At 43.6% G+C, this 23,441-nt stretch overlaps 1 protein-coding gene, 1 long non-coding RNA gene and 1 other non-coding gene across 4 annotated transcripts in view; 1 reads left to right on the plus strand and 2 right to left on the minus strand.

Annotated features, from left to right (window-relative positions):
- The window catches only part of FSD2 (fibronectin type III and SPRY domain containing 2), a 23,069-nt gene extending 4,676 nt beyond the window's left edge, over positions 1 to 18,393 (plus strand). Inside the window, exons 2-13 of the mRNA XM_042824746.1 lie at positions 373 to 1,151; positions 1,232 to 1,327; positions 2,299 to 2,532; positions 3,939 to 3,961; positions 4,935 to 5,056; positions 6,121 to 6,276; positions 7,306 to 7,440; positions 8,204 to 8,357; positions 9,387 to 9,520; positions 11,685 to 11,817; positions 14,462 to 14,638; positions 16,844 to 18,393. Coding sequence (XP_042680680.1) covers positions 414 to 1,151; positions 1,232 to 1,327; positions 2,299 to 2,532; positions 3,939 to 3,961; positions 4,935 to 5,056; positions 6,121 to 6,276; positions 7,306 to 7,440; positions 8,204 to 8,357; positions 9,387 to 9,520; positions 11,685 to 11,817; positions 14,462 to 14,638; positions 16,844 to 17,096 — 2,355 coding nt within the window. The 5' untranslated portion in view covers positions 373 to 413 and the 3' untranslated portion in view covers positions 17,097 to 18,393. The remainder of the gene's footprint in view (positions 1 to 372; positions 1,152 to 1,231; positions 1,328 to 2,298; positions 2,533 to 3,938; positions 3,962 to 4,934; positions 5,057 to 6,120; positions 6,277 to 7,305; positions 7,441 to 8,203; positions 8,358 to 9,386; positions 9,521 to 11,684; positions 11,818 to 14,461; positions 14,639 to 16,843) is intronic.
- Positions 18,185 to 21,462, minus strand: LOC122163492. 2 transcript variants are annotated; one of them, XR_006169946.1, is made up of 4 exons: positions 21,395 to 21,462; positions 20,813 to 21,007; positions 19,162 to 19,436; positions 18,185 to 18,952 (listed from the first exon to the last, which is right to left on the minus strand). It is a non-coding gene; the product is annotated as an uncharacterized LOC122163492 (long non-coding RNA). The 2 variants fall into 2 exon arrangements; XR_006169945.1 differs by having other exon boundaries at positions 20,813 to 21,462.
- On the minus strand, positions 21,130 to 21,260 carry LOC122163511. Its single transcript, XR_006169955.1, has one exon.
- Positions 21,463 to 23,441: the final 1,979 nt, after the last annotated feature.

Consider the following 23,441-nt stretch of genomic DNA (forward strand, 5'->3'; position numbering starts at 1 on the left):
CAGCAGCTGAAGGGTGAACAGACCTCAGATCAATCCATCTCCAATTGCACACAACACCACTAAATGCACTTGAAGCACATCCCAGTGTAGAGCTGAAGATGGGACGACTCCACAGTTTGGAATTTAGATTCCAAATCACTCAGATGAATCACTCAGAAAATACAAGATACATACTAAAGACAGCTCTCTGCTGTACTTTGCACAGAGGTGAGAAAAGCCAGCATCCCACTAGGAAATGAAGCTTTAGCCTTTCCCATGACTATCTCTAGGCCCAGAGCTGTCCTCAGCCAAACTTACTCCTTTCTACACTTTTGAGAACATATCATGCTTGATATCTAAGCACATAGCTATTATTTTTCTTTTCTTTTACAGGACTGAGACTCGTCATCTCAAAAGCCTCACAGAGGATATCAATGTCATCCAGATCTGTCAGTGCAAGAGAGTATGAAAATAGCGACCAATTTCCTGGTCACTCAGCTTCTCCACCAGTCACAGATTCCAGTGAAACTGAAGGCTTGATATTTTATCACATGGATCTTTATGGATCAAATGAGAGGTTTGATATCTTTCCTGAAGAGCCATCTGGTCAAGGAAGCAGATTTCTGAGAAATACCAGCAGGGAATCTGCATTGAGTAGTGAAAAATGTCAGAACTCACAAGAAGCCGCGTATGACTTGGAAAAGGAGGTTGCAGAGCTGGCCAAGATGTATGGGCTTGATGAGGACAGAGAAAAAGAGCTTGAGCTTCTTGGAGGGCATCTGCAGACAGTGGGCAGCAAATGGCTACCTGCTCACACACAAAAATCGGGATTGCAAGACTCTGCATATAATGGATCAAAAAGCAGCTCTCCGGTGAAAGATCAAAGTCAAAGCACAAAGCATCAGGAACTTCCTGATGAGGTTTCTCAAGATGAAGATCAGAGCAAAGCCAGAGCAGAGGATGAAGCTGAGAGCCACACGTGGTCCAGAGAGGGGCTTAGCAGCAGTGGCGTGTCAGATGAGCGGAGCAGCCAGGCTGTCAGTGAGGAGGAAGAAACGGCAGATGTTTTTTGCTGTACTTGCAAGATACCAATCCGAGCTTTTGACAAACTGTTTGGTGAGCACAAGGATCATGAAGTGGCTCAATTATCCAGTGCAGTGGAAAGTGAAAAGGTAAGAATAGAATAAGTGCACTGTGGTGCCTCTAAAGAATGTTTGGACGTACTGAGATTCATGCTGGGTTTTTCTGGTAGGAGGAGATTCATAAAAACATGTGCAAATTGGAAGAGCAGATTGCTCAGGTGGAAAACTTTGCCAGTCACTTGGAAGAGATCTTCATTACTGTAGAGGTAAGGCATTTCTTCTAGAGTTAACACTTTGGTACTGGGATTGGAACTGTTTTGACAGAGTCACAGCATGTTGTTGTTAATGGCATAAGTTAATTACAGTAACTGAGCACAGAGTTATCTTGGGGTTTGCCTGGACTGAGGTACTCAGGAAAATTCATCCCAATCGTTTCTTTTTTTTAGATGGACTAGTAAAAACACATTAAATCACTTGCATTCAGAAATAAAGCCATTCCCATTCAGCTTAACTTGATTTTAAGTGGCAAGGACTGTGATCTAACAAACCCATCCACAATGTACCATTTGTGCTTACACCCCATTTACAGAAGCCTTTGGGCCAGTTGCATCAGGATGCAGCACTTCAGCGTTTGTGCTCCTGCAGGGCTGATGTCAACTTGGCCCTGGGGGAGGGGACCCAGCTGGCTTCAAGTCAGATGGAATTGGTACCTCAAAGCACCTACTGTGTTTTCTCTGCTGCATGTGGCACTGAAGAACATCGGTGTCTGAGCAGTGGGCAGCTGCTGGCAACAGAGCCTTGTTGGCTCCTTAAATCTTCCTTCCTAATGCTTTCTCCAGCAGTGCAAGAGGATACCAGCATTAACTGCTCAGCTCCCCCAGAGCAAATCCAGGGATCCAACTGGGTTGCCATGGTTTCTCTAGTGAAAGGATATGCTTGGCTGTGTAGGTGGAAATACTTGGGAAATTATGGCTAGGATATTTCCCAAACAGAGCTTCCTGGGTTTAGGTCGGAGACAGTTCTGATGATCTTGATGTCTGGAACCAAATCTGACACTCTCTTTTGCCTCAGAGGGGATGAATGATTAGTAAAAATGCAAATTAGTCAAGTAACATCTTCTGTTTACTGGCATTGCATCCCTGGCAAGGAGATTTTAAGGCAGGCCCAAGAAAGACTTCTTTTGCTGAGTTATGGTTCAGGTCTGACATAAAACAACAAAACCCCAAATGCCTTGCAGGAGAATTTTGGGAGGCAGGAGCAGAACTTCGAGGTTCATTACAATGATGCAGTGCAAGTGCTTGCTCAGAAATATGAAGAACAGTTGGAAGCACTGGGGGAAGAGAAGAGGCAGAAGCTGGAAGCACTGTATGAACAGCTGGTCAGTTGTGGGGAACATCTTGACACCTGCAAGGAGCTGATGGATACAACTCACAAGCTTTACCAGGAGAACAACAAAGTTGCTTTTATGAAGGTAAAGATTTTTGACTGACAAGACCTCTTCTAACCGCTTTTTGCTGCTTGCAGGTAGTTTCCAGCTGGGAAGTCCCCAAGCAACTTAATTGCTAGAGAGAATTTGGGGTGCCAGGTCCATGTGCTGTTGCTGCTCCAGGTGTTTGGCATGGTGGCATTGACTTAGTGGGGCAACACAATGGATCCAAAATACAGCTGCAGGGGAAGATGTTTGTCACTTGATTGCTCAACAATTTATGAATCTTGGTAGGGTTTAGAGAGAAAATACCTCTCTAAAAAACTTACCTCAGGAAACACTGGAAATGCTTACTGATGTTCATTGCCTTGTTTAGGCTCAGCTTCCTTGTTGTACACCAGGATCACAGCAGGCACTGATGCATCCACTTTGGAAGATGTTTCTTTTTCTGCTCATTTTGTTGAACAGTTCAGCAGAACAGGAGGCTCCAAACTAAATTAATTATGGGCTCCTGCAAAGTGATGGATGAATCCCATTGTTGAGAAGGTGTTGAGAACTATTTTTCTTAGCAGGTAGAAAAATAATTGGAAAAAAAAAAAAAGAGAATTTTCACTGCTGATCAGTGCTTGCTCTGAACTGAGCTGCCCTGTGACTCAACTGAGGGGGAGCATTTCTATAGCACAACTACACTAACTTCTGAACTGGACAGCAAACAAAACCTCTCCAACACCTTCCATCTGTTCAGATGGAACAACTTTGCTGTGTCAGTCCAACCAGTTGAGCTCTTTTCATGAGCTGACTTTTCCCTTTGCATCTCTGGCAATAACCTTATTTTCTCCCTATCTCATAGTTTTACACTGGCGATAAGAACCATTATTTCAATCTTTTAGGGGTGGGACTGAAGCTCGTCTCAATGAATAGCTTTTGCTCTTGAGCTTTCAGCAGCTTAGGTCTCTTCAGGGACCAAATGTCTGCCTTCAAGAGAAATGGCCACTCTCTGACCCACCGACTGCAGACCAGTGCTGGCCCTGGGTCTCACGGACTGTTCACAGTTTGGCTCGTGGGTGGTAAAATTATGGTGGTAACTTTTAGATTCCCTCCACTGCAGATCCTTTCACAGTTATTTTTGCCAACATCGTTGGCTTCTGTTTGTAAAGGATCTGCTGGGACTTTGCACACTTGAGGAAGGAAAGAGTCTAGAGTCTAAATGGGTAGATGCTGCTAAGTGCTTGATGTTGCATGCTATCATAAATTGACCTAGAATCCACTTGAATGGCTCTTACACAAGGCTTTACTCTTAGGGCTGAATGAGAGCCCGCTAGCTTACTCTAAAGGCTGCATGTGGAACAAATTCATATAGCACAGGTCAACAGCACGATGTAGTCTGCTTTGGCCTTATGCAAAAAATGTATCTTTTCTGTCTTTAACGCAAACTCTCTTTTTTTCTACAGGAAGCAGTAACCATGGTTGACAGGTAGTATCACAGTCTGGGATTTTGTGTCACTTTTCCTCCTGCTAGTTGGATCTATTTTTGGAGACAAATTGCATGTTCTTACTCCATTCAGGCATACAGATTTCACCTGAACTAGTAGAGCCACTGAAACCTTTGTATTTCTTGTTCAAAACACAGCAAGAGAAATTGCTCTAAGGAGTTCAACATCCCAAACTCATTTTGAGCTAATTTCAAAAAACCTAAAAGGAGAGTTAGACCATGAAAAGGTACTGTTTTTAGCTTAGTCATAAGGAATAGATTTCAATGACTGAGAAATAGGATTTCTAAAGATCTTGAAAGAAAAGTTCAGGAACAAATCTGCCTAAAACTGTTGTCTCTAACTAGATTAGCAACAAGCTTATTTATGCATTAATAAAGCGGGGTTGGAAGTCAAGCTGTGGATGCTCAAGACAGATCATGAAAGCTGTTACAGCAGCTGGAAGAAATCTTAAGGCATGCTAAATCATTTGCAGAAAAAAATATTGACTGTCATCCATGATGAAAACACACAGAGAAGATACTCTTCTGTTTCATAATTACACTGCCTACAACTGTTAAGTCCAGATTAGTAAGAGAGTCATGAATTCTAAATAACAGGATGAAAATTGTGGAGCTAATGGCTTGCTTCTCACCGAGGGCTGCTTGGGTGAATCTCACTCACCTCAGTAGCAGTGTGCCACAGCCACCTTACTGCATGAGTGGAGCAAAGTGTGGTCCTTAAGTCCCATCCACATCCAGCTATTTGGATTTGGCACTTTGGAGCAACGATCTGATGTTGGCCACACACATCCAAGAGCATGGGGAGGCTGAGTTTTGTGCAATTGTGGAAACACTATCCTAAGCAAATAGCTGTTATTGTAGAGTTTGCTGTATTCCTCTTGACAATAGATTAACATAGAATGGTATCTCCAATACTGTGACACTTCCAATTAAACGTCTTTTCTTATTATTATAGATTGAAAGAATTCTTAAAGAAAGAAGTGAATTTAAAGCTTTCAACACATTCAGACTTCGAAGAGCGTGCCATAGATTTCTCAGAAGTTGAACAACTTATGAACTCCATTAATTCTATTCCAGGTATTCTTCCTATCTAATCGTTATTTTAGACCTGTTTATATTTAATTAAGTGTATGCATTAAGCAGAAACCCATTACTTCTTTCAAAGGAAAACTGCAGAGGCAGAGTTAGCTTCTATCTTACCCTCTAGATATTTTTGTTTGCCCATATGTTCAGAGATTCAGGAAGCTATTTTTTAATTTGTTTTTAGTATAAAATTATCAGAACTTTCAAGGTTAGTCTTCCTTGCTCATTGCTGGGTGATTTCCTAGAAGACTCGCAAAGACTTGCCCCTTCTGTTCAAGGATCAGATATGCTGAGTTAGGTGATAAATTGTCTTTTCTTGTAATTGCTTGAAAAAAGTAGAGAGGGGCATAGGCTGTATTAAACAACCTGCCCAGCTTTCATAGGACTGTGGCTTGCTCCTCTGCTACTTGGCAAATATTTTTCCTGTCATTCACAGCGACCAGAGCAAAAACCAAACAAATTCCTAATGATTAAAAAAAAAAAAAAAAAAGAAAATGTGAGAGAGTAAACCATTTCTGGCACATTGCATATAGTAATAGTCAGATACTACATTTTTTCTGTGCATATGCTGTGGTGTTTGCTTTTGTTGTTGCTTTCTTTTTAAAATAAAGTAGCATTTGCCACCAGTTCATTTGTGCTGCTGATCCTGCGTTGGATCTTTCCTTCATCTTTCCTCCACAGGATCCTCAGCAGCAGGGCTATTCCAAGTGGTGCAATGCCTGTTGGAATGTCACTCCTGCAGGGCTATATTAGTTGACTGAAGAAAAGCAGCTCTCAGAGGCAGGGGAGAGGAAGTTTACAGAGGAGTGGGCTGAGGTTTATGTTATTTTGTTGTTTTGATTTTAAGCAAGACTTAAGTTCATACACCAGAGGCCTGATCGTCATCTCCAAATATTTAACAAGTCAGCTCCTAACTTTTCTCAATGCGAGAGGAATATGACTTTAGTCAGAGCCCAGACTTTGTGTTTAGTCTTTTGTGGAAGGAGAATTGTTTGCTAGTGAATAACAGAGCATGCTTCTTATACTTTCAAAAAATGACCCATTTTTCCACTTTGCAGCTCCTTGTGCCCCTGTGATCAATCCCCAGGCTCCCAATGCAGCAACTGGCACCTCACTGAGAGTTTGCTGGGGTCTCTTCTCAGATGACACTGTGGAGTGCTACCAGCTGTGCTATAAACCAGTGAGCAATGAGAGGCACAGTGATGAACAAGCAGGTAAAGGAAACTGAGAAACAAGGGGACAGCTCAGTCCTGCTGACAAAACAACTGGTTCCAAAGTGTTCCTTGATTTTGCTGTGGCAACCAGTGCACCTTCTATAGCTACTCTCCCTGCTACCAACATATGTGCCACCATAGCTCTAGCTTCTGGCTTTGTCACTCTGCTGCTGCAAGGTCTGCCATGCTGCCAGCTGCAGCAGGACCCATCACAGAAGCAAAGACAGGACTGGGGGAGCAGCTGGGATCACAGGAATGGGAAGGGGGCAGAGGATAGTGCCAGGTCACAACAAAAGCTTTGGGGGGTAGGAACTGCTTTTAAACACACATGCACCACATCAACAGCAAAGCACTGTATTTTTAGAAAGCAAATCATCATATTATCAGCATGCCTGCTTAAACCCCCCCAGTCATTTTACAGTTTATCTCAACGCTAATAATAGGTTGTAACTCCCCATCACCCACACGCCCAAAAAAGAACCAGTGGACCGTCCAAAAATCACCTGGATTTATGATAAAACTACATTTGCTAATAATAATGTTTCAGAATCTTTTACTGAAAACACCGAGAACTTCTCCAGCTAGAGAACTCCATAGAGTGCCAAACAGACAGTTCAAAAAGAGAAGCAGAACCTGCTCAAATTTCATAAAGCAAAGAGTGACAAATCAGTATTGAAATTGCTTCAGCTGGAAGGAGCTGACCAGACAGCATCCACAGTGTGGGAATGCGCAGGAATTTAAAAATAAAAAATAAAATATCAATGACAGGTGGGTGGGAGATCTTCCTTTCTCTCTCTCTTTTTTTTTTTTTTTTTGGAGTGATGTTGCTCCTATAGAGACTGAAGCATTATTTGATTTCTGCTTTCTAAGAGGAAGGCGTGGTGAAGCAGCCTAATCAAAGGGTAGGGAGAATAGGAGGCTCTTGAACTCAGAACACAAAATAAGCCACAACTGCATTATTTTAGGAGGCTTTGGGGGAAGGTTTGTAACTGTAAAGGCACCGTAAATGCTTTGTTGTTTCCATTTCAGAGAATATGCTAAAAGTCAAAGAAACATACTGCACCATTTCTAATCTGTTGCCGAATACACAATATGAGTTTTGGGTCAGTGCTTTAAATGCTTCAGGCATCAGTCCACCAAGTGAAAGAGCTGTTTATGTAACAGGTAAGCATATTTTGTTCATGTGACTGTGTGGTCTTCATAGCGGAATTCACAGTAGCCTCTGGATTTTATGCAAGTAATGCTTTCTGGGTGCTTCATTTCCTCTGGTGCAAGTTTTCGGAATACAGGAGAGTTTTCTACTTTATTTGGAGAGCCTATCAGGCCAATTGCCCTTTTTTTAGAATGTAAGGAACAGAAGCACGGAGATAGAATAACTTTTTAAGCATAAACTTATAGGAGACCTGAGAATAGGGCTCAAATCTCACAATTCTTCCAGATGGATGCCAGCCATCCTTTTATTGCTCTGTAGCTATTTTGTGAGGTCACATCACCTGCTGTGCTGTCCTTTGTAACTGCAGTTTAGTCGAGCACATTTTGATTAGTATGCCTTGTCTTCAGTAACTCTTGTACTGGTAAAAAAGAAATAGATTCCAGTTCTCTTTTGTGGAGTCAAAGTGAAACTTTTAAGCATTCATTCCAGAAAGCCTTGACATCTCAGAGTAGAGAAGGAATGCACCTTTATAACTAAGGTCAAAACAGTGAAAGGAAGGATGCATAACCCATCTCTGTCATTGTTCATTCTCTAATTATTTTGGAAACTTTACAGTCCAAATGAATTTTTTGAATAGTACTGTTAATCACCATGCCTGCTGTTCATTGTCTGCTGGGGAGGTAGATGTCTTTGACTATATATTGCTTGATTTACAAATATCTAGAAGCAATTGCTTAAATTGCTCTTCCCCCCCCCACCCCCTTTTTTTCTTAGCTCCTTCACCACCTATCATTAAGAGTAAAAAGATACGAAGCTGTGAAAACGCAGCACTCGTGTGCTGGGAATCTAGAGACGTTAATCCTGTTGATTCCTACACGGTCGAATTGTCCAAGCTGACAGACAAAGAAAATGTCGACGTTATTACTGAGTGAGTCACTGTTCTACTACAACCACAACCTGTAGTGATGAAACCATTTCAAGTCATGTGGCTTCAGGTAGCACTAAGAAAGGATCCATGGCCCTTTGGCCAAAAGCAATTTATTTAGAAAAGTACAAGTCTATGGCTGTGCAGAGCAACTTCTGGGGAGCAGAGGACAATACTGGGCTGAAGAAATGAATTTCATGATAAACATTTTAGTACCATAAGATTGGATTTGCTTAGGGTAGGGAGTAGAAAAACCCAGATGTGATTAGTAACTAGCCTTGACATTATCAATAACAGTAACATCAGGCACAATGTTACAATGACAATCAGATACCATCCCCTTCCCTGAAAATCAAGCTGGATTTGGCAGTTCATCCATAAGATTTTAAAAATAAGGAAAATTTAAATTAAATTTAAATAATTTGATGCAGTTGTAAGTGATAATTATGTGAATATTTAAAACAGATTATTTAAAATATTTTGACTTTCATGTTTGCGCACAATCCATGAACATCCTGTGCCATTTTTTCACTTTCATTCTCAGCTGGAAACAGTTTGAAGACATTTCCCATTTCAGAGCTGCAAAAATATTTTTCCATATGAAGTTTGAAATCTGAAAATTCAAGTTACGGTACCTACTTGTAAGTGGTCAAATGAGATAATTGTATTTTCTCCTTATTCTTCATTTTGCCAGGAACTTCTGTTAGGAACTGGATGTGACCACTTACAAGAAGCAAACTTAAAATTTGTTCTACATTTGTAGGAATTCACCTTCAGAAACATTCCTCTCAGTAAATGTAGTTGTATAGATGTTTATGGAAAATGAATATAAAGGGCATAAGGGGAATGGCAGAAACGAAGGCAAAAATCTCAGACTCTCATATCCATACTACCAGCAACTCTTACTCAAAATGATGAAATCTTGTTAAAGAATTACGAAAGAAGCTGATTGTGTGATTTGTTCTTTGTTCAGAAAAATAATCTCAACCTGGTTCTCTCCCTTATCGTTTTCCATGAACTTATTTTCTGTAGATCAATTGTTGGGATTCCTAATTGCGAAGCCCTAATTCATCTGCAGCCAGCACAAAGCTATCACATTTCTGTTAAAGCCCTCAACCTGGGTGGTTCCAGTGAGAGAAGTGAACCTGTCCTGATACACACCACAGGTATTGTACAGCGCGGGTCAACTCCCACTGCCTGCTGTGGCATCTATTATCTCAACAGAAATCTTCCTGCTGGTTTCAGTGGTGTCTGGATCAGGTCCTAGTCTCTTACTTCTAATTACCCACCTAGTAACCTTTTAGAAATTAAACCAATCCAGCCCCTTCCCCTCTCCTCTCCCCCAAAAAACCCTTTTGTAACAGTAAGTGCATTGCTTTAGCTCTGTAATTCAAAAAGATCTTTGTTCTGTCCATTTGAGACTTGAAAGTTACTAATTTCCAAACATTTAACAAGACTAGACCAACCCAGTGCTCCTAGATATCACTGGCTTGCCAAGTTCTGACACACCAGGGAAGAGAAAGCTGAGGTGTGATTTTATTTTAGTTCAGAGATTACCCTGTAACGCAGCTGCTGGAAAGTATGGCTGAGACAATTGGTCGTTTCCAGAATAATATGGATATGCAAAACTTCCTCTGTATTTATCAGCACATCTCCAGCTTACCTAGGGGAAGGTCTGAAGGCTTCTTTATCTGTTGGAAAAAGCAACCCAACATTCAATTGGAAAATTTGGTTTTGATAACTATCACTATAATAGTTTTATATAACTATTGGTTTTGATATTATCATCTCTGCTCTTACTGCCACTCTAGACAAGCATTAACCTTCTCCCGCAGGGGGAAATTAGAAGCCCTTTTCCCTTCCAGCCTCCAATCAGAACTCAGATTAATGGCTCATAGGTAGACACCTGTTTTCTTTACCACTGCTGTAACGGAGCTTCAACATCACTGGGCTGTCCCAAACCTTTCATTTCACTCACAAATGCATTTATGCCATCCTTGCATCTCCTTTGCACTTAACTTCTGTGAGAGACTTGCAAATTGTTCTTATTCAGAAAGCTGACCCATGCAAGAATCTACAGATGAACTTTAACAGAGTTCTGGCTACACTGGTAACACCTCAGAAAAGAAATGGTCATTCTCAAATCCCCAAACAGGAAGAGCCTTATTGCGTGACTTTTGTTTGTGTCTATTTCAACTACTTAATTCAAACTCAATAATTGAAATTACCCTTTCTGCTAGCACAGCATATATTTGTTTTCAGCAGCACATGTGCTTAATTGCTCTGTCATTGTATTATACTTGCACTGAAGTTACTTGCAGTTTGATTATAATTATTTCATTTTGGATTAGCATGAAGAGATTTAACTCCTCAGAGGCTACATTATGCAAACAGCTGTAGCAAACTGCTCTGTCAGCTGCAAGATCTCACCTTCAAAACTGGGAATGACCTTAGATTCTTATTTACTGGGGTTGATACACAGCTACAACTCACAAACAGCAGCTGTGGTGCACATGCCTGCTCTGCAGAGTGCTGTGTCTCAGATCTGCTTCGTGAAGTCTCCAAAGAAAGAAGAAAGACAGAAGTATTTTCACCTTGGCTTAACTGCCCTAACTCTCTGAGGGCTGCTGTAACAGGAGGGCCTTGTTGGGCTACAGCTCCTGGGCAGTGGTGGGCACACACTACTAGGAACACTGCAGCAGTCTTTTCAGCAGTCACTCTCTGAAGAATGCAGTTCCAGAGTCTCTGGCATCAGTGGGATCCAGCCTGCACTCTGTAAAGGCAGGCAGAAAAGAGAGGCTGAACTGAGTGACTGCTGGGCAGTGAACCCCACACTGGCCTGTCACCACTGTAAATCATCCCTTCTCTTCAAATATGCCTGGCATTTATGTGAAAGAGTGGAGTGATGGAGAGGACTTGAACCTTTCTTCTACTTTCAGAGGCTAATAAAAATGTATCACTTCACCTCTAAGGAAGATGACTTGGAATTAGATGGTCTACTGCAGGAAGGAGCTGTCATCTCTGAATAGCTGCTTCCTGTGCAATGCCTGCAGCTTTGAACCTTGGCTGGATTTTAAAAAAGGCTCAGGCCTATTTTCTGCTTTTCAACAAGGCTGTAACTAAACAGTATTAAGCTGTAAGTTGTTCCTGTAACACCCATTTATTTGAAAGTCTCGAAATGGATAACCTTGTCCTCTCGGTGTCAGCCAGATTCCTTCCAGAATGCTAGCTATTCTTTTTGTGGATCCAAACATTTCCTCCCCACCCTTGTTGCAAACCATAATGCCACGGGCAGTTGCTGTAGTTCTCACGCATGCTTTTCTCTTGCAGGCACCTACTTCTGTCTTAATGAGGACACAGCCCATCCTTTATTGGCCATTCTAGATGATGGATTTACAATTGCATGTGATGAACTGGAAAACCCAGAGTGTGATCTGCCCGTTTATGATAACAGCTTTACAAGGTAAACTTGAAAATTTCATTTTCACCAACTTCTATTCATTTCTGAAACTTCTTCCTACTTAATTCTTTACAGAGCCCAAAGAGCCCTAAATGTCACAATAAATAAATAAATAAAACCCACTTACTATTAATGCAGCACTAAAAAACACATAATTATTAACTTCTCATTAATTATAGTGATCTAGTACTTGCACATTTCTAAGACTTGAGGAGCTGCTCCTTTCTGGTGGCAGTTGCTCCCTCCTCCTTGCCCCTTTCTCTGCAGGATGCCAGGGTGATGCAGACTTGTACAAGAGGCTCTGCCCATCCTTCCTTGGTCTCACACATGGTGATTTAAGGGCTGTTCTTATAGAGCTCTGTTCAATGGAAGCCACTGAACACAGAACACGGAACAGACAGACAGAACAACAACAAAAGCACTGCCATTTGTGCTTTAGGCACTTGAACCTCTTCTTCAAAAGGGGCTTCTGTGGCATGGAGCACTGATATTTTTAAAATAGATGCCAGAATTTGGTTTTCAGCCAGCTCTCATTGATTTTGTGAGCTGACCTCTCTCTGCAGCTGTTCTTTGGAACTTAAATTTTGCTTGGAAGTCAATGCAAGTTAGCAAAGAGAATTACAGATGCTGCCAGCTGCAGTTATGTATAAATCTACTCATGTTGGACACTTTGTGCTAAATTTGAACAGGTATTATGCACGAAAGCAAATGCCGAGGAAAGGAGAGAGATCTGAACGCTTACCTTTTGCTGAAAAATGTTGCTGGGTTGGCCAACTGTTTGCTTAGCTCATGCTATTGGGCTTACAGATTTTCGTTTCAAAATAGAATTAGGCCATTAAAGCTAGGGCCTTAGCTTGCTAAAATGTAGCAGTTTCCAATCAGCACCACAGAAACAACATGTAAGTAGGAGAGGCATCTGTAGACACATAGTAATACACAGTCAAAATTTAGCCCCTCCATGGAAATGAAAGGCTGTTTTTGCCATGCAAGGTTACTAGGGAGCTTTGTTGAAAAGATCCAGGAGAGAAGATTCTCTCCATTATAGTAATCATGATGAGTCTAAATGGGATTTCACCCACCCTTCTACAGGTGCTTTTATGTTTCACATAAACAACCAGCCAGCACTCATCTCATTCGGAACTCTGAGGATGATTTTGATGCCACCGTAAACTCTCATAAGCCTCTTTCATGCCAAGATACTGTGTGAGAGGGGAGGGGGAGGGGGAGAAGCTCCCATGTTGAAATGACTAATACTTGCACAACGAAATTATATAGTAAACTCTTCTTTCTAAAGCCTGTGTGATCTCCAGCAGGCTAATATGCTTCTTAACCACACCAGCTCCTACAGGCTGATTCAGGTTTGCCTTGGTGGCTTTACAACTCTCATTAGTATGGCAATATCTTGTTCACAGATGTTTGTCATCCATTTTGCATCGTTCCTTTCAAGCTGTAGCAGCATAGCTTCTCTGAGTTTCAATTTCATCAACTTTTAATCTATTCCCACTACATCTACATGCACTTCTAGTGAACTGTACACTTAGTTACGTGATTGCTGCTGAGGTGGCACAAAGTACAGTCTGAACTTGCTGTTCCCATCCTCATCATGCTGAATTCAGTACCACTTGCAGGCAGATGAGCTCAGAGTGTTCCAGCAACAACCTTTGTCTTTTTAATTTACATCCCTACATGATCCTACCACAAAAATGTACAGGCTGTGACTCTGCATCCAAAACTTTAGCAGTGTTTTTAAACCTACTATGCCCTGTGATGCAGCAATGACGGTTAATACAAATACCCTGTGTAATTTTCCTAAAGCAGAACTGGGATGTAGTCTTATAGGATTCAAGCTGCCCTCTTACATTGAGATAGGGTGTTTAGAAAGATGATCAGGGGACTGGAGCACCTCCCCTATGAAGACAGGCTGAGGGAGCTGGGCTTGTTCAGCCTGGAGAAAAGAAGGCTGCGGGGTGACCTCATTGCAGCCTTTCAATACCTAAAGGAAGCCTACAAAGAAGCCTACTCTTTGAAAGGATTGATAACTGCAGGACAAGGGGAAATGGTTTAAAGTTGAGGGAGAGGAGATTTAGCTTGGATGTCAGGGAGAAATTCTTTACAGAGAGAGTGGTGAGCTGCTGGAACAGCTGCCCAGAGAGGTTGTGGATGCCCTGTCCCTGGAGGTGCTCAAGGCCAGATTGGATGGGGCCCTGAGGAGCCTGGTCTAGTACTGAATTGCTACAGTATTTCATTTCTGATGGTAGGTGACATAGGTGACACTTAAGTCCTGGATTCTGTGGGAAGAAAAAAAGCACATACACTTTTTTCTCCTTCTACACGGGTTCACCAAAGCACTCTTTTCCCCAGAAATCTCAGGCAGCACAGGATTCTATTCCTCCTATTCTTGAAAGTGCCCAGGGTGTTAATTCATACAAAACTACCCGAAAGTAAAATAGAGTAGGAATCACAAAGAAACCTGCAGGTCGTGTGTCAGGTCCTCAGCATGCGAACTTCACTTTACTGAAAAACTCATGCTGTGCTGCTACGGAAACAATTAACATGGCTTCCATTACTGATATGCAACACCCAGGTACACTGCATAGATAGCACTGCAAAGAGTTTCTGCCAGAGCATATTCCTGTCTCTCTCACAGGTGTATCGGGATCCTGGGCAGTCTGATCCCTTTTCCAGGAAAGCATTACTGGGAAGTGGAAGCTGAGGAAGATACAGAATACAGAGTTGGCGTTGCTTTTGAAAACACTCCAAGACATGGTTATCTGGGGGCAAACAACTCATCCTGGTGCATGAGACACATCATCACACCATCAAGGTAAGGGACATGCAAGCTACATTTCTCCTATAGGATACCTTCTACATGTACATCTGCAGGCTGAGCAGCAAAGAACTCTTCCCTGTGAGAGGCAAAAATCAAAATGCAGGTCAAACACTCAAACTGGGGTCTGTGATTATTTCTACCACTGGCCCTGTGAATTAGTGTTGGAATGATTCTGAAACCTTTAAGCAAATCCTACTGCTTTGCACCATTCTCACATTGAAAGGAGCAGTCCCAGGAACAAATCTGAATAAATTCCATTACAGAAGTTACTATAAAAACCTTGTTAGGTCACTGAAATCCCATTGGAAGACAACCAGTAGTAAGTCCATGTCACCTAAAAAGTACTTACCTGGATAAAAACATTCGTAGGAAACGTTTTCATATCCTCCTTCTGGAGGTACCCAACCCAACAGCCATGCCTGCATGCAGAAATGCCAGAACTCCCTCATGCCTCAGCTGCATCCACTGGCCTACCCTGGGCAATGACAACTGAGTTAGCATCACCTTTGAATTGTATGTGTGATTTGGGCACACCGTGAAGCACCTAGGAGCAAGAAAACAAGTTCCATACCAAACAACATAGTAATTCTACTGCCTCAGCCTGCAACGGCACTCAGACTGCAAGAGTTGCCAGTGTGGTGCTGGGACCCCTTGAACAAGGCACTGAGTGCCCCAGCACACACATTATCAGCAGATGGTAATGATGACACAGCATGGTACCAGTGCTTCCAGTCTTCTGTCTGTTGGTATGTAGGGAGAGTTTTAGATGTAGCTCAGTTGTCTAGAGCACACATTCCCAGATGCCTGCTGCTCACAGCTCCCCAGCCATTGGCCTGCTGCATAACCAAAGTTCTTAGCAATGCTGACATTTGCCTCCCACACAGCAAGAAACGCTGCTTAATGAGCAAGACCAAGCCCACTGAAGTTAATGACTCTCCCATACACTGCAGGAAGGCTAATTTGATTTCTTTGCTACAATGATCTAAGAGGTACATTGAGGTTTGCTCTTACTCTTGTGGAGCAATAAGCATGGACTTCAGGGAGGAGAAAACAGGGCCAGGCTGTTGCTCTGAGTCACTGTCATACGCATTTCTGCAGGGAAATTTTCTAAGGTTTGTGCTGTGTGGGTGGAAGAGGTGGTTAGTGAAGAAGCCGGTCCCTGTGAAATACCAGAAAACTTGCTTTACTGAATAAATCTTCTTGTTACTCCCAGAACAGTACATGTTCCCATAAAAGACTCATATTTTTGGGTGCAGCGTACAACACTAGGGACAGCTGATTGAGTAACTGTTAAAGGATCCTGGCATTACTCAGTGACTACATGGGGAAGAAAAGGGCTACCCTCATGACAAAGCAGTTATGTACAGAGCATCCTCCTAGCTTCCATTAGTACAAAGGACAGGAATCATGATTAGAGGTCACCTTCCAGTAACTGAAGACTGGAAAGTCCCTATCAGCACCACCCTGGCTGAGCAACGTGAAGTATTGTAGGAAAAGCAGCCAGAAATGTCATTTAGAGAACAGGGTTTGAAATATGACATCAAATAGCCTGGAGGATGCAGAGTCACACTGAGTCAGCCAGCCTCTGCCTGAGGGATTATATTCCCTCACTGCTGCTGCAGTCCGAGGGCGTAAGCGTTTCCAGTTCCTGTGTCTTTGACAGGAAAGAGGGCTCAGTACCACAGGCCCTAGAGAGTAAGTGGGCGGCACTTCAGGGCCTGGAAGGACAGGACTGAGTCATCTCATCAATTCTCTCCTTGGCTGCTCCTAAAACTATGAAGCTGCAAGACTTAAGAGAAGACAAGTATTGCTTTGGGGAAGGCCTAACTGGCCTGGCAGAGCACAGCTTCTTCGCAGAGGAAAGGACATCTTCAGATAAAGCTCAGTAGCTGGGAAAAATGGAAAGTCCCTTTGACCTTGTCCTGTCCTAAGTGACAGTACCTGCTCAGTTTCAGCCAGGTGTGGATACGAAGGCCTGTTATGTGGGTGAGGAAGGCACATCTGAGCAAGGAGATAAGGCTGTGTGGAAAAGCAGTGAACAGCGTTCTCAGCAGAGTGGATGGGAATGGGGCATAAAGATGCGATACGTGGAAAGGATAGGACTGTCTTCACCATGCATGCAAAACAAGAAAACAGACCCTGAAACATGCCTGTGCACAGAGTGCATGAGGTATTTTTGACTGTGTTTCTTGCCCACAGGCACAAGTATGAATTCCTGCACAGTGGGATGACACCAGACATCAGAATTACTGTTCCCCCCACAAAGATTGGTATCCTGCTGGACTATGAAAGCTACAGACTGTCATTTTACAATGCTGATATTGCCCAGCACCTTTACACATTCAACTCACACTTTCAGCATTATGTCCATCCCTGCTTTGCTTTGGAAACACCTGGTACCCTAAAGGTACATACTGGTATTACAGTACCTCCATGGACTGCCCTCCTATAAGACTGTGCTCTTCAACAGTCCTATCCACATATAACACACACTGAGAAATTCTCTCTTTCAGCATTGTCCCATCACACTCCCTAAAATCCAGCTCTATCCCAAGACAGCAAAGCATCCCTGACCCAAACAATCTGCCAGGCCTAGGCCCTTGGACAATTTTATCTTATCTTAGGCAGCATTTTAGAAGAAAAACATTACGGTCGCAAGACTCATCAGCACCCTGGAGCTATTTGCAGAATTCTTCAGGGTTAGAAGCAGATACCATCCTTCCCACAAGTGACACCAAGCAGCAGTGACAGATGCATTACTGGTTCTCCCAATACCCATTTTATATTTAGGGAACTCCCTGTTCCACAGCAATCATTAACTACACTCGTGTCTTCTGAGAAGCAAAAAATTCAACAAAAAGCCAAAATAGCAAAAGGCACAATCACTATACAGATGCTAGACAAAACTGAAAACACTCTAGCCATGAAGCTGATCTTACAATCAAGTACTCTTGTTGGTACACAGTCTGCACAAGATAATCAACTACACCTCCCCTGCGTGTGAACTGTTAGCACATACCATAAACAGCAGGAAGATTGAAACAATGATGCTTACTGAAATAATCAAGCATGCCATAAAGTCTCAAACATGAAAACAAACAAAAAAACATCCTTGCCCAATGCCCATGCTTCTCATTTATTTATCTAGGGAAAAAGCAAAAAACCAAAATCACATGGGTGCCTTTTGCAGTGCTTAGCTGCCCATACACAAAAGTCTAAATCATCCTTTCTTACTTCTTTTTTTGGTGGCCATCCTCACCTCTGCCTTGCTATGTTCTCCACTCACAAATTCTTCCCCCACTCCTCAGCACCAAGAGCTTTTAATCTCTGATGCTGTGCCCCTGAAGCTTCAGGCCACAGTTGTATGCTGACAGTAGCAGTGCTGGCCCAGTGCTCAACCAGAACAGCCTTGTTAAGACCTTATTTCCAGATTCCAGACAGTTGGACTGGTACTACCTGTCAAGCGGGTTTGTCTAGCTCTCAACAGCCTCACTTGTGGGTGTCAAAATGACCAGTATTTAAGCAAGAGTCATTAATAGATAGCTTTTCAACAGATTTATTGTACATTCATTACAAAAATAATTGGTTGAAATTTTCTATTCTAGGGGTTTGTCAGGAACAGATTGTCTCTACAGTAGACATGGTTCTTATAAATAAAGCTTGGCAAAATTTAGATTTGATGTAGAACTGTGTGCCAAAAGCTTGTCTGTTTTTCTCCAAATAGCTGAGAAATTAAGAGAAGAAATGCATTTCCCCAAAATAAGTTTTGAAGAAACCATGAAAACAGGAGTGGAATATGCTCTTACAGCAGTGATTAGTATCTTCTTCACTTGAATACTGACTTGCAGCTTGGAAAACTAAACGAGTTTAGCAGCACTGAACTATGCAAATATAGCTTCATTTGTAGCCCACCAAGAATTCACAGACTTCCAAGACAGAAAAGTGCTGTTATGACTATCTTGTCCAACCTCCTATGAGGCAGGTCAATTTCAATGCCTTGCAATGAGCACAACTTGTGTCTCCTACAAACAGGTGACTAAGCCTGCAATCACTGTTAATACATAGGGCACAAGGTGGCCAGGTGAGCAATGCTAACATACTGAAAGGCTGTACCAGAGAATAGCAGCTAAAGTGTACAGTGAACAAAGTGGTCAGAAAGCACCACACCACTGGGTTGTTTTAACACCTTTTTCTCCCTTCAATTAAAAACGTACGACTTGATTTAAGGTCCAGCTTCCAAACAGTGGAGCATATTTAACCTTTATCTGCCAAAACTGAACGCCCCGCTCTTTACAATGAGAGAAAGACCTGCAAAAATAAAACAAAAACACACAAGTATCAGAGCAGAAGTATCAGGAGAACAGCAGGACTGACAGTCCTCAAGGACACCTTAATACACAAAGACTGCCAGGTCAATGAAGCCATTCTGATGAAAGCCTACATTGTGTTGGCCCTCTGAATGGCCCCACAACATCACTCTTCACCCACAGCTTTCATCTCAGGTGTTTAAACTGTACCTGTATTCTGGCTCCAGAATGAGCTGCTCATCTCTGATGTTACATCAACCCAGACAACCATCTCACAGGTGCGCTGCAAGGACTGATTTGCTGAGCCAGCTATGAGGTACTTGCACACTGTGCAACTGAGTCTCTAAGGGTAACAAACAGCTCCGCCACTATGTTGCTGGCTCAATGAATCTGCAGATCACAGGAGCAGCCAGCTTTTCAGAGCAGGACTCAGTGGTCATCAACAGGGATGGCATATGAGACTGCTAAGGCAGCAACAGAAATATCTGAAAAAAGAACAAATAAGCAATCATCAGGTGCCAAGCTAAAAAAAAAATTTGCATGTTTGTTTAATAAAAGCTTCACCTGTCAGCTGCAACCCAAGCATTTACTCTCCTAGGAACCTCAACCTTGTCACTTAAATATTTACACAGCAAAGAAAAAGGACTGAACAATTCTTTAAAACCAGCTGTTACTGTAAATTACCATTATATACATCCTTTACAAGGAGGCCACCATTTCCATTACAGGGTCTACTGATCAGATCAGTAAGGCACCCAAGCTGCAATTACAGAATCACAGAATATCCTGAGTTGGAAGAGGCCCACAAGGATCATCGAGTCCAACTCCTGGCTCCACGCAGGACCATTCAGAATTCAAGCACCACACTTGAAAGCAATGTCCAAACCCTTCTTGAACTCCAGCAGCTAGCTTGATGAAGTACAGCTGTGACCACTGCCCTGGAGAGCTTATCTTCTGAAACTCTGGCTCACTGCTGAACTAGACCACATGAAACAACAAACGCCCATTAAGAACGAGTCGCTCTCTGACAATTAGTCATGTGCTGTAGGACATGTTTTTTCCTGTAGCTGTTGGCGTTTTTCTTTCTGTTCCTTTGATTACATGTATTTGCTGGCAGAGAAAAAATTCATCTTCAGTGAAACATGGAGGCTCATGCCTAAAGCTCTGGCACTGGCTGCTCAAATACCACAGGCTGCCCCAACCTGTAGCAGTGATCTATTCATCCCTGCAGAGGCCGCAAGAGCAGCAGGAACAGCCAAAGGACAGAATACCAACCACACCTCACCCAGCAGCTAAATGGGACCTTGCCAGGGCCATCTACAGACTCCCAGGTTTACAAGTTATACTCAATCCCTTTTATCATGGACAAAAAGGCCAGAAGGCAATGCTGAACTAGCCTTATGTACCTAGCAAGAATCATATTTGGCTTGTGGTGTGTCTCTGTACAGAACAGAGCACAAAACAGAAAAAACATCCATTAAAATCACAGTGCTGTCTGAAGAGAGGAGAAAGAAGCAGGATCTGAAACTCTGCTGCAAGCTGCCAGCATCTCCTGAAAGCACAGAGCTGGCTGGAGTCGTTCTCCCTCAGAGCTGTTATTTCTGTCTCAGCCAGAGGGCTAAGTCAATAGCGCAGTTCTGCTACTGATTTGATTTGTTGTCTGGACTGCTTTTAGGCACTGCTGGGATTCTTTCAAGGCCCCTTGTTCTCTCACATCCTGCAGTAACACTCAAGCAGGACAGACAAGGTAATCCAGGCACTGTAGCACAAGGACTTAAATCCAGTCAGGAGTCTCAGCCTCATGCTGAAAACAACAGCGTTTCCTCTCCTGTGAAGAGGAACATCTTAAAATCCGGGGTACCTTTGCATCCAGAGACACGAAGCACTTCGGAGCACTCTTCCCACTCCCCTCGGTTCAGCACGCCAGCACACACGGCTGCCACTGGAGGGCATCACGCCTACGGGGCACGGCTGCCCGCAGGTTCGCCCCAGCCGAGCGGAGCCGACCTCGGAGCCGCCCAGCTGGGTACCGCGTCCCGTCCTTCCTCGGTCCGTCCTGGAGCCGGGAACAAAGGGGCAAGCGCACACGGCTGAAGCGGCATCACAAGAGCAGCCGCGGCGGCTCTGGACGTTTTTGTTCCGACCCCGCCAGCTCGTTCCCTCTGCTTACCGCCAGAGCCTTGTAGGTGGAGGAAGCAGGCCCTGCCCTTACCTCGCGGGCAGGCCTTGTTCTCCCACCGTTTCATTTTGGAGGATAGTATCAGCGGGGTCGGCACGAGGGCACCGTCTCCACTTTCTTAGTCCTCCGGGACAACGCCGGGAGAAGCGCTGCGGCACCCGGGGGCTGGCTGTTCTCTCGCCGGAGCCTGGCCACAGGGCTTGGGAGGAGGCTCCCTATCCCGCTCCCCCTTGCTCAACCCCCCCCTGCGCAGCTTTCACTTACGTTTCCAGCAGCAAGAATCGCCGCTCACGGGCCGCGCCGCCATGACACACCGCGTCACGCGCCCGCCCCGCAGCGCCGCCATTTCCTGAGGGCTGCACGGCGCTTCCGGGCACTGCGAGGGCGGTGCCTTCAGCCACCGAATAAACGTGGCGTCATCGCCGACCCGGGGCGCATGCGTGATGGCGGGCGGGGCGTTGAGTTGATGTTCGGCCGGAGGGGTGCTGTGGACGTTAGCGTACGATGAAGTTTTCTCTGTGATGCTGACTGGAAATGAAAGGAAGCCGCCCTTTGCAGCTCGTGTTCTAGAAACGTTACAGCAAAAGCAGCACAAAAACCGCTTTGCAGTACTGAGCTAGACTTAAACGTGTTGCTGCTATTCACTTAACAAATGTTAGGTGTGTGCTCTCCTGCGGTTCAAAAAATGCTCGTTTATTTAAAACAGCTAATTTTAAAAGAAAAGTTTTTTTGTTGTTTTTGTTTGTTTGTTTGGGGCTTTTTTTGTTGTTGTTGTTGTTTTTTTTTCTTTGGTTCCTAGCTTGATAGAGAGGAAAAAACTTATCTTTCTGCTCTTGGCTTTCAGCAGTTTGTTATGGCAGGACAGCGTATTTGCACAAAGCCTGCCAGCATGGATTTTAGGGGCTGCTCAATCAGCTCTGGGGCTTGGTTACATGATAAGAAGAGTTTCACTCTGCTTTGATGATGTCCTGAAAACTGTCTATTCATTGGATCCTCTCTCCACAACCCCCCCAAAAGCTGTGACTGATGTGACGCATGCCGTTCCCTGTCCAGGCCCTGGCTCTCCGTGTTGGCTGGGCACTTTGCCTGTCTCCTAGCACTTACTCTGATGCTGTATCATTGCAGCCTTACTTATGGGAAGCAGTGTCTGAAATGGTTGGCACGACCCAGCGCCGGAGACAGGACTCTTTGTGCATGGTACTGGCACTGTGCTCAATGTGAGCCTCACTGAAATTCAGAGAAAAGAGTGAGGGATGTGTTTCTGCCTTCCCAGGAGCTCTGACCTGCAGCTCTATAAAGCATCAGTGGCTAACTACTATGAAATCATCTGCTCTTCAATTTCCTCTTCTTTTTTTGAAAAATTGGTACAGTTCAAGCCCATGCCCTCACAGCAGCCTGGCAGCTGCCAGGTCTAGGCCAGGAAAAAGGAATTTTCCTATAAAGAAAAAAAAAACCTGAAGAAAAAATATTAGTAGAAGAAAGGAAAAAAAAAAAAAAAAAAAAAAAGTAGGTATTAAGGGACAGTTCCTGGTGGAAAAGCAATACTCCTTGCATGTTTCATACTACAGACACCAAGAGAAGCTTGTCAAGCATATTCCACATATTCCATTTCATCTTCCAGCTGAAGACCTGACACACACACACAGCCTCCTCTGAAGATCTGCAGGATCACCAGGATAACATTGTTCTGCTTGGTTACAAGCTGTGCTGCACACTGAACTTGGCACTCAGCACCCTCAGGGTGAGCTCTGAGCTAATGGAATGAGAGCTAAGGAAGGACTGATATCAGAGACTACTTTGGAATATTAAAGACACAGGACCAACTTCTCATTTCAATGATTGCACAGTGGCTAACTTCCTCCTTTCATTCCAAACGCAGGCAGTCACCCTCTTCACTTCTTTCTAAGACTGAACATTGGTGTGCTGTTCAACCTCAGGGGATGTGTATGTGATTAAAGGATGAGGTAACTTCTGTTAATTACCACAATCTGAACTAAGATGAGTTTTAGCTCCAGTAATGACTCTTGCCACTCGAGGGGGGGAGCAAGCAACCCAAGAAAGGAGTTGATTCAGACTTGAACAAGTGTCCATGTCCACTTGCATTTGCTACTACAACCTCGCAGGCAGAGGTGCATGCAAACACTCCTGAACTTCAGTTTGCATGTGGGAGAACAATATAAAAGACCTTGCATACTTGTACACCCCGCAGGCAGCAGCAACGCGCTGCTCACAGCCTGTGTCACATAACTATGCTTGCTTTCTCCTCGCTGTGGATATCAGCATAAGGCTTCCAGCCATTATGGGGTGTTTT

This window comes from Centrocercus urophasianus, unplaced genomic scaffold (genome assembly GCF_019232065.1).
Source record: "Centrocercus urophasianus isolate 14NV4802_14NV808 unplaced genomic scaffold, USGS_Curo_1.0 seq_23, whole genome shotgun sequence".
NCBI classification, from domain to species: domain Eukaryota; kingdom Metazoa; phylum Chordata; class Aves; order Galliformes; family Phasianidae; genus Centrocercus; species Centrocercus urophasianus.